Source organism: Stegostoma tigrinum, chromosome 11, assembly GCF_030684315.1.
Source record: "Stegostoma tigrinum isolate sSteTig4 chromosome 11, sSteTig4.hap1, whole genome shotgun sequence".
Taxonomy (NCBI): Eukaryota; Metazoa; Chordata; class Chondrichthyes; order Orectolobiformes; family Stegostomatidae; genus Stegostoma; species Stegostoma tigrinum.
This window is the reverse complement of record NC_081364.1, coordinates 26,322,026-26,333,488: the sequence shown is the minus strand read 5'-3', so window position 1 is coordinate 26,333,488 and position 11,463 is coordinate 26,322,026. Positions and strand designations below refer to the sequence as shown.

General features: G+C 35.6%; 1 protein-coding gene across 3 annotated transcripts in view; it reads right to left on the bottom strand.

The window, feature by feature from the left end:
* Positions 1-596: 596 nt before the first annotated feature.
* The window catches only part of hdac11 (histone deacetylase 11), a 100,070-nt gene continuing 89,203 nt past the window's right edge, over positions 597-11,463 (bottom strand). For all 3 annotated transcript variants that reach the window (XM_059649855.1, XM_059649856.1, XM_048548243.2), the window contains 2 exons: positions 9,250-9,428; positions 597-8,279 (listed from right to left, as the gene is read on the bottom strand). In XM_059649855.1, the coding sequence (XP_059505838.1) occupies positions 8,115-8,279; positions 9,250-9,428 (344 nt within the window). In that variant the 3' untranslated portion in view covers positions 597-8,114. The remainder of the gene's footprint in view (positions 8,280-9,249; positions 9,429-11,463) is intronic.

Genomic DNA, 11,463 nt, shown 5'->3' with positions numbered 1-11,463 from the left:
GGTCATTTGTTAAACATTGAATATTTGTAGCCTATCAGCAGTTATTGAATATTAATTATTCAAACTTGACAATAATTACAGAACAAGAAGTATCTTCAATTAAGCTACAGTTCATTTCGCAATGTTAAACATAGCTCAAGGACAGTGCTATTCTTCCACAAATTGGCACAGTTTAGCTCACAATAGGTCTCGAGTTTGTGTTGTGAAAAACTATCAGCTTACTGATGATTGTTGAGTTGATAAGAGGACAGAAATTTCATAATGGATCCCATTAGTCTTTTAACATTGTCAAGTTAATTCAGCAAAGTAACATGAAGCAGCTTTTGTACTTGAAAATAAATTGTAGACAACACCCTACAACAGTTTTATAAGCTTTTCATATCTGGATGATAGCTTGGTTTTGGAGGAAAAATAGATCTTGGAGTAAATCTCATTGCATGTAACGTATGATGCAATTAAAACTCAACTATAATAGTGTCGCCAACTAATTTATTATGTTAAACATTTCAACTATAGATTAGTAAACTTCCATTCTGTGAAAATAATCTGTAACACAGCACATTATGGAGCTAAAACGAACAATGAGATCAGTGAACATTTCAAGGCCCGAAACGTCAGCTTTTGTGCTCCTAAGATGCTGCTTGGCCTGCTGTGCTCATCCAGCTACACACTTTGTTATCTCGGATTCTCCAGCATCTGCAGTTCCCATTATCTCGGATCAACATTTGACGATGTTTTGTTAATGTTGAGATGAAAATGTCAAATGGGTTTCCCTTCGTCGAATTATGACATGGGATCCTTAATATTCACTCAAGCCATTTGACTAAGTAGAAAGGAGATCAGTTTATGTCTCAGATCCAAATGACAGCATTTCCAAAAGGTATGACACTTGTTTAGTGCTTTATTGTAATATCAGGCTGGATTATCTGTTGAATCTAGGATTCGAATCCACAGCACCTCAAATATGCTACATTGAATAATGACAGCTAAATAATGCCTGACATATTAAAGTACAAAAATAATACAGATTAGTTGAATGATTGTTAAGAGTTCATATCTAAAATTTACTTCCTGGAATAATTACCAAGAAATTCACTTTTCAGTATATCTGCCAGAAAGAGGAGTTTAGACTGCATTCCAAAACACGAACTGATTCAGAGCTAAAATTGGTATGGCCTATCTTTACTCATATTAGTTCATGCCTTTATAGAGTTTTGAAAAGAATGCAAATTCTCTCCTCACAGACATATCAAGCAAAACAGAGAGGCATTAAGTACTTATACAGCAAAATACAAACATTTAACATGTTGGGCACAGTGGCGCAGTGCCATTGTTAGTGGCCTATTAATGCAAAAGCCTAGACTTATATCTGGAGCCAAGAGTTCAAATACCACCATACTAGCTGGAAGAATTAAATTCAATCAATAAATCTAAAGTCAAATGCTGATTTCATTTTTAACAATGGACTGTAAAGAAGAAGTGATCACTATCACTTGGTCCTTCAGAATAAGAAGTCTTCTAACTGTATAGGTTTGGCACATGATTCTAGTGTGATTATACTTAAGTGTCCTCTGAATTGATGCCAAGAAAACTAAACAACAAGTTTGTGGCTCACCCCCAATTGCTCAAGGGTGATTAGGTACGCACAGACTCTATAAGCAAATAAATAATTATAAAGGGCCTGCAATGCTCACGTTCCAAGCACACATAACAAAAGTCAAATCTATCATGAAGATAAAACTTTATAACAGCCAGCTTGAACCAGAGTATGTCAATGTTACATGTGGAATAGATTCAGAATTGGCCAAGATTTTGACAAAAAAGTGCAGATATTTCCAATGCAAACTATTCAATATAATATTGACTGTAATTTTTATTAATCAGGATTGATAAGTGCAATCTTATAAAGCACAGATAGTGAGGCTATCACCAAAAAAATCAAGTGGCAGTGCAGACTTTTGAAAATCAATTTTATTATTATATTTTCTACTGTGATCTTTGACAAATGTATAATGTCTCTCATGGTAGGAAATCTGATGTCACTACCTATTCTGACCTACCTGTGGCAAAAAAAAGTGGTCGATTCTTACAGCTTCTGTGCAATTGGGGATTAGCAACAAATGCTGATCTAGCCAGTGACCCCCACAACCACGAATTAATAAAAATAAAGTCACTGGTTAATATACAAGTTAAATCTAAGATAATATATACAAAAAATTCCAGTTTGATAAATAATTTGCATCAATCTGTAAAACCCTTGATAAATAATTAAACAAATAGTTATTGCAATATTGCTGGAATATCTCTTCAGCTTTGTAGAACAAGCAAGTAACATCTGTACCCAACCAGCCAGCACTTGCAAAACTCACGTGTTTAACATTGGATGTGATTCTGCAATTGGACAGCATGTGTTATTTAATCCTGTCTGTGCAAATACTGACACTGACATAGTTTTTAGAATTGTCATTCGGACTGGAATGTTCAAGAGGATATATATGTCAATATATGGGGCCCTGTTCCTTACAGCTAGAAAAAAAATCCTTACACTGTGCCTGTTTTAATTCAACAAAATAGATGACAGACATTTCCCAGAACAATGTCCTGACCAATCAGTCAACCCGCTTGTTTTAAAATTTAAACAAAGTTGGGTGCATTCTCCATTGTAATAACTCTACCAAGAAGAGTTTGTCAATCAGAACACCCCTCTCAAAAGTATTACTATCAGTTTTCACTCGGCAGTGACATTCCAGGAAATTGTCCTGATGAGTGCAAGACTTCAACATGATGTGTCTTTTTTCAACAGTTGAAAAAATAAATAATTGTCAACTACAGATCATTAGTTAATGAGTATATTTCATTAGGACAAGTGATTTTTGCAAACCAGATATAACACCAGCTATCAGAACTGACGTGTTGTGCAAGATACACACATGACTAAACTTGGCACTCATCATGTAGCTGTGGACAACAGTAAACAAAGGCAGCTACTAAAAGATTAAATTTACCATAAAAATAAACTAGCCCATAATAAATGGAACAATATTCATAATAACATAATTTCATTAATTTACAAAGTAATCAACAGGGAAACAAATCTTTAAAATCTTATTTAACAGAATGCAATTAATAATACTAAAATCAATATTTCCACACTGTATCATTTGCCTCAATTTTAATGTTGAATTGCTGATTTTTTTGCAGTACAAAAATACATTCAGAAGTTATTAGTCAACAATAATAAAGTTTAAGCAGAACATGCAAAATTAAACATATTGGCCAGGGTTTCATGGTCACCTTGCTATTGACATTGAAGAAAACTGCCTACCGAGACCTCATGAGCTCTGTGGGCTAAATTCCACTTTCACTAGATTTTCACTTCTACCCTGAGTTTCACTCTCGTGTCAAATCACAAGTGTCTCTAGTATGAAGCAGACTATACAGCCAGTCATACTGAAGAATTCTCATAGACATCAAACCAGAAAGTAACAAGTAGGTTTTATCAAGTAGTTTTTGTAACTGTACAGAGAGAAAGTTAAGATTTGAGGCCATGCATGGAATTAAAGGGAGTTGTTGAAATACCAAAAGAAGTATTTTTATGCATTTATTTATTTTAGAGGGACTCTGGATTTTTATGATGGAATGGAGAAATTTGACATTCCACACATATAAATTTAAGCTCTCAGGGCCAGAAAGTTGTTCAGCAAGAATTATGATTAAGTATACTGTTTAAAAACTCAGTTATATTACATTCAACATGGCATGTTAAGAGGAAATTTGTACCAAATCACTGTTTTTTGATTATTTCCGTCTGTGAGGAATTCAACAGCACACCAGTCACTGACAGCAACTTCAAATTTCTGCATTTACCTGTGCACATGCAGACTCTAAAGGCTTCTGTCAGTTTTATGATTATAATGGTTGCAAACATTGACAGTTTTGCGGTCATTGCAACCACAAAATCCAAGCCAATGTTCAATTGATAACATCTTCATATAAACAGAATTACATCTACAACTTGTATAACTTTACTGCAATCTCAATAATAAATCAAATATATATTTCTCTTTAGCATCTCTCCATTAAAAGTTTATTTTTGAAGACAAATATAATGATATGGGTTTATTTTCATTAGAATTCAATGTTCTTCAAATGGTTTCAATGAACTTGGCTAGCATTATAATGGATATTAAGTTAATGAAATTAAGATCACATTTATTCAAAATACATTAAAAGAAAATTAACAAAATCTCATCTTTGTTCTTTTTCAATGATCTTTTCAAATCAACAAGTGATGCACATATGGGTCTCCTCATCAAATTATGTTATATTTGTCCTTGGTCAAAGCCACATCGTTAAATCATTATTCTGAATTTCCAGCACGGATGTGCCATTCATTTGGTGCTTAACCTAAAAAGGGCTCTCTTCCTACCCTATTTGCTGAATCCCAGCCGATCAACATGTCCCATCATTTTCTTTATGAGCTAACTTCTCCTTAAATGCACTGGAAGCATTTTCTCAGAAGTGTAAAAGTGATCATCTAGTTTCCTTCCACACTCAGATGACTGTATCAAAACAAATTATTTTCATGGTGATTGGAGTTGAGCTGTGGAAGTCAGTCAGCACTTCAATGCAGATATCTAGCTTTTTAAATGAATTCATTCTCAGAATGTCAGCATCACTAACATTTATTGCCCATATCTAAATTCCATGGATAAAGTGGTGGTGAGCTACTTTCTTAAGCTGCTGCAATCCACGTGGGGTAGATTCATCCACAGTGTTATTAGGGAGAGTGTTCCAGGACTTTGACCCAGCAACTATGAAGGTACAATTATGTGGTTGAAGGTCAGGATGGTGCAAGACTTGGAAAGGAATTTGCAAGTGGTGGTGCTATTGCAGTGGACAACAAAATTTTCAAAATATTTGCAAAGCTTAACTGAAATCCTTTCATCTACAGTTTGTGCCTGAATTTCCACTCTGAATATTAACATCTGAGGTTCCTCGTTAACAGGATAAGTCAGAAATCTGCAACTATATTGCGGTTTTACATCTTGCTTCTTTAAACAAGACTAGATAGCTACTGAATTGGCCTCAACACTTAGCAAATCCTGGGACATCTAGATTGGAATAACCTTTAGTCTTGCCCCAACACCCTGCCATCTCACCATCACAGCATCCCAACATTTATAAAATTCTTTTAGCCTTTGTTTCCTCCAATGTGTAAACAAGAAATCTAATCAACATGTTGACTACTGTATACGAGGAGCCTCCTGACATCAATCCAAACCATTTATAAATTTTAACATGTGTCCTGAGGCCATAAAAATCTTTGTAAACATCCAGGTCCTTTTTCTAAACTAAATTTTCCCTTTATTAGAACAAAGCTTTCCTTATCCCATCGTTTTGACGTTTGAATTAAAATTGATTTGATTGATTTCACTCACTGTTTTAGGTGTCTCCACATTGAAAGGGGACAATCACCCAAATCTCAGAATTTTGCCAAACTTCCTCATAACTCAGTCGTATATTTGTTTTCTGACCATTCTATCTAGCATCCCCAGGTACTTTTGTTCTGTTGACTGGAAGTGAGTGCAAAATATGGTCATACCACAGCACTGTACAGTTTAAACATAAAACTTTGTACATCCTAAAAGGCAGATTTTACTTTTCACCAGAAGACTATTGATACCAGATTGGTTATGCATTTCCACCTGTTCACTGTTTCATTTTGCAATTTTTCTTTGCGGCTGTTCATGTTGTTAGTAATAGATTTCGATAAGATCAGCTTCAAAAAGCAGACTGTGACAAACCATAGGTTTTACATCATTTAGCAAGTTCTTACTTTCTTAAAATGAAATAGGGCTGAATTTTTGGCTGGGTTTGGGAAATCCACACCCATGCACTTTCTTGGCTTGCAACATACAGAATCAACCCATGTGTGATTTTCCAAAAAGGATCAAGATTTTCACTGCAACTTGCAACTTACAATGGAGTGCATGGGTACTGTGGTAATTCAGAAGATCCACCTTGGTTCTCCATCAAAACAAACCAGTTTTCAATATTGCTTAAAAAGGACCCATAAACTTCATGCTCCACACCATCACATACGACACATTCCTTGATACCAACCCATCCCTCTCGGATCTTCCTATACCATCTTTATGTAGCCATTCCATCTCATGTTGTTCATGCCAGTTTTATGTCATCGCTATGCTCTGCCCCTACCAATTGTCTATGAGCACCCACTTTTATACACTTTACTGTTCTCAGAAGCCATATAACAGCCATGAGAAATATTTTAAACTAATTGGAAATCAATGAAATCAAATTCAGTACATTGATGTCAGACCATAATCACAAGGGAAAAACATGAAGTGCCTATTACTTTTTGTAAACAATCAAGAAGCCACATCAAAGTCAAACCCTTGTTCTTAAAGGTTCAGAAAAGTTTCAATATTTCTTGCATTAATATGCCCCCTCCTGAAATGGAGTTGATGAAATCTAACCAAGTATTAATAATGAACAGCTCTAATAACAAAAGCCTCCAGCCCCACTGACAGAACGATTAATAATTCTCATTTCGAGGTAAAGGCACATCAATCTCGCGGGTTAAGCGGGGGGGGGGGGGGGGGGGGGGGGTGTGGTTTGCAGGCGTTGATTTCATTTTCAGCTTTAAAAGGGATCTTTGTTTAAAGGCAAATCTACCAACTCAACTAAATTAGAACACAAAAAATGTTTTGGTTTACATTATTTTTAATACATTATGGTACTTTGTCTATTAGAAAAGTACTGTAATGCATGCAAACATCTGCATAATATTTATCATTTAGAGATCAACTTACTTTTGCCAGTCAGTCTCATATGCTGAATCACTGCATTAAAAACATATTTACATTTGAATACAAAACTTAGATTAACATTTGAAGGCATTCAAACATTTCACACCTCTCTTTCAGACCATTCTCAAAACCTTAAAGGTTTTTCATTCTCTTCACACACAGTCAAAAACTAGCATACTTTTAGTGGACTTCCAAAATCCCTCACTACCAGATAAAAATGGTAAAAGGAAGGGAATTAAATTTCACCCTTGTTTAAAATGGGGAACCTGAGCTCAAAGAAGTGAGGGTGGGGTTTACACACTAAGCATTCTAGATGGCCAAACATTTGAGGGAATTTTAAAAATGGACAGGATCAGGAATGCAGAGGAAAATCTGATTTTCTCCAAATAAAAATCAGTGTGACCTATTGCGCACTGGAATATACTTCATCACCCAAACATAAATTATGCCACTGGTACCAGATAAAAGAAGAAAGGTGAAAAAGTAATTGTCACGTTCTAATAATATTTAAATTACTTTAAGAATGTGAATGGTGCATTTAGTTATTTAAGCACGCTAATCTACAGTACAAAATACTTTCTGCCGGCCATAATAGAACAATACTTATTATGGATAATGCCATCGCACAAGAACACAAGAGCGCTTTCAGATAGAAATTGAAAATTGATAACTAGACACCTTGTATTTAAAGGTACATTCCTTTACAAATGGTTTTCTGGGCAATAAAATTGCTTTTTATATTAATTTGATGCAATTTTACATGATATTTCTGTAGTTAATCATTTTCTCTTACAATTGCTCCAATAGTTGTTACAAAACAAATCTGAATTACATTCTGTTAACCTCTTTCACCTTAACTTCTTTTGGGAATATGTTGAGAATAGTGATTGATACTTCACACCTCTGATTCTCCATTGTACAAATACTATCATGTAAATTATTCAAGAATCAGGATGTATTGAGCTGGATGTTTTATTTCGAACTTCATATTTCTTTAGATTCTAACAGCCAAGTAAATATATATTGATTTTTAAAATCAGTTATTTATTGCACCAGAGAGGAATGTTCCTTTAAGATTTAAATAGTGTTGTAAACCTGCTCATTTCTTTATCCAATCTATATTTATAACTTTTAGTCAGATTATAGAACATTGTTACTTTAGAATTTAAATTAGATTTTTCTCCAAACTAGTGGAAGTTCTTTGCATTGATAGCAGCGATGTTACAACTAATACAGATTTCTGAATTAGAAAAGCTGTGTTAGATTCATCCATTCCACCTAAAGCACCTTTTGGTCTATTAGTTGCAATTGGTGCAAGTTAAGAATAGAATCAGCTATGATCCGGGCCGTGGACCTTTGGTAGCCTCCAGATGTCACCATTAGAATGGGTATCTTACGCTTGCGGGCTGCCTGAAAAACTGCTTGATCTCTTTTAATGATTCCCTAGACAAAAAAAATGAATGAGGAAATAATAAGGACAGTTTTATTTTAATCATTTGAGTTATGACATTTCAAGGAAACATATAATGCCAGCATTCCCCTCAATAACAGATGACAATACTAAAAGAGTTACACATTACCTTCAGCTTAACATAAGCATGGTAAATATTTCTCCACTATAATTCCTGGGATCTCTTACAACAATCTCAAAAGATGGGAAAACAAAATCTAAAAGCATTGACATTTACAACTACGACTTCAATTTAATAGAAGCAAAGCAATTTATTCAATGTCGCAGATGAGTAGTTATGAATCATATTATTTCAGTTTAAATGATTCAGTATTGAACATCATGTTAGAAGTTTCATAGTAAGATGGACAACAGAGCAACAGTTTTCTATTTATTTACAAATCATACGCAAAAGTATTCAAAATTTTAAAAAAGCTTTAAATTAAGCACATTTAGGCAAATAGTAAATACTCTTATGCAAATTAATTACTCATTTTGAAATGATAAATATTATTTTCCACCTGGGTATCACATATCAGTTAGGTGCAAAGAGTTAAACCATAACCTAATAAAGCCAATTAGAAATTAAGTAATTCTCGTCTTAATTCAATATAATAACTGGGCAGGATAAAAAAAAGCCAAAAATTGCAAATGTAGAACTGACGCAAAATGTTTCACAATTGTGAAGTCAGAATTATAAAACACAATTTGATCAAACTAATGACATTTCTGGGACAGACACCAATAGAACTGAAACTCTTGGACACACAAGCAAGTAGAACAAAATGTTCTTCTCAAGTTTTCCACATGGTGAAAGACTTGCATTCATCTAAATTGAATTATGTATGTATGCTTTTGAACAGGTTGAATATTTAACACTTCAAAAATAAGCTGCCTTAATTTTTTTCAGTAATACATTTGCAAAGCATAAGATCCAGATTACTCTTAATTTGTCTTACATACCTGTGGTGAAATAGCCAATCCTCCTAGTTGATCACCATCTAAGATGTCAGTGCCAGCATTGTACACAATGATATCTGGAGTGACTTCCTGTAATGCTTTTGACATCTGTGTTTCCACTTTTTGCAGATACTCCGAATCCTCTGTGTCCCAGTCCAGCTCAATTTTCCATTTGATAGCTCCTGGTAACAATTCATGAATAAACTATTTAAAGCAATCAATCACTTCACACAGTTAACTCTATATGACATATCATCAAATAATGAATCAAACACCATGAAATCAAAACCCAGCCTACATTTTTTTACTTAAATATTATAAAAGTAAATATCCTTTCCAGTCATAATACTCTACAGAAAATACAAAAATATTTCAATGACAAATTACTATTGCTAAGAAACATCAGAATATGTAAGATAACACCCGGGTTTCAAAAAACTGTAACAAAAAAGTAACATTATGTAACCGAAACAATTGTTACACTAAAACATATCTTTAATTAATACTCAATCACCTTCCTAAATAGTAATGTGTTGAACTTGATCACTGGAATACAACAAACAAATATAATATCAAGTCCATTGCGATTTCTTGGTTCCCTCCAAACAAATTTCTGCCACTGCCTCAAAACTCAAACAGTTCTTAAAGGCATAAGTGACATTCTGTTTAATCTTAACAAAGTTAAACCATCAGATTCCAAATTGCCTGTATTTTCTAGCAGTTGACGACACTATCCTCCTCCAATGATCTTTCTACCCATTACCCACTTCTCTGGATCTATTTTTACCTAACTAATTTGATAAGGTTTTGATAAGGTTCCCCATGGAAGGCTCATTCAGAAGGTCAGGAGGAATGGGATACAGGGGAACTTAGCTGCTTGGATACAGAATTGGCTGGCCAACAGAAGACAGCGAGTGGTAGTAGAAGGAAAATATTCTGCCTGGAAGTCAGTGGTGAGTGGGGTTCCACAGGGCTCTGTCCTTGGGCCTCTACTGTTTGTAATTTTTATTAATGACTTGGACGAGGGAATTGAAGGATGGGTCAGCAAGTTTGCAGACGACACAAAGGTCGGAGGTGTCGTTGACAGTGTAGAGGGCTGTTGTAGGCTGCAGCGGGACATTGACAGGATGCAGAGATGGGCTGAGAGGTGGCAGATGGAGTTCAACCTGGATAAATGCGAGGTGATGCATTTTGGAAGGTCGAATTTGAAAGCTGAGTACAGGATTAAGGATAGGATTCTTGGCAGCGTGGAGGAACAGAGGGATCTTGGTGTGCAGATACATAGATCCCTTAAAATGGCCACCCAAGTGGACAGGGTTGTTAAGAAAGCATATGGTGTTTTGGCTTTCATTAACAGGGGGATTGAGTTTAAGAGTCGTGAGATCTTGTTGCAGCTCTATAAAACTTTGGTTAGACCGCACTTGGAATACTGCGTCCAGTTCTGGGCGCCGTATTATAGGAAAGATGTGGATGCTTTGGAGAGGGTTCAGAGGAGGTTTACCAGGATGCTGCCTGGACTGGAGGGCTTATCTTATGAAGAGAGGTTGACTGAGCTCGGTCTCTTTTCATTGGAGAAAAGGAGGAGGAGAGGGGACCTAATTGAGGTATACAAGATAATGAGAGGCATAGATAGAGTCGATAGCCAGAGACTATTTCCCAGGGCAGAAATGGCTAGCACGAGGGGTCATAGTTTTAAGCTGGTTGGTGGAAAGTATAGAGGGGATGTCAGAGGCAGGTTCTTTACGCAGAGAGTTGTGAGAGCATGGAATGCGTTGCCAGCAGCAGTTGTGGAAGCAAGGTCATTGGGGTCATTTAAGAGACTGCTGGACATGCATATGGTCACAGAAATTTGAGGGTGCATCCATGAGGATCAATGGTCGGCACAACATTGTGGGCTGAAGGGCCTGTTCTGTGCTGTACTGTTCTATGTTCTATGTTCTATGTTCTAATGACAGCCAGTGTATGGCCCTCAATAGCTTTTCCTTCCAGACCTACACCACGATTCACACTACAATCTACAATACAGTCCCATGTTTCTCCCAAAATTTATCCTTGATGCCTTCCTATTTCACATCAATATACTGCCCCTCAGCAATAGCATCTAAAACACAATCACGGTTCCTAGATATATGCTGAAACAACCATGTCTACTTCAACATTACCTCACTCGATCCCTCCTCTGTTTCTAAACTGCCATTTGGCATATGGAATTGGATG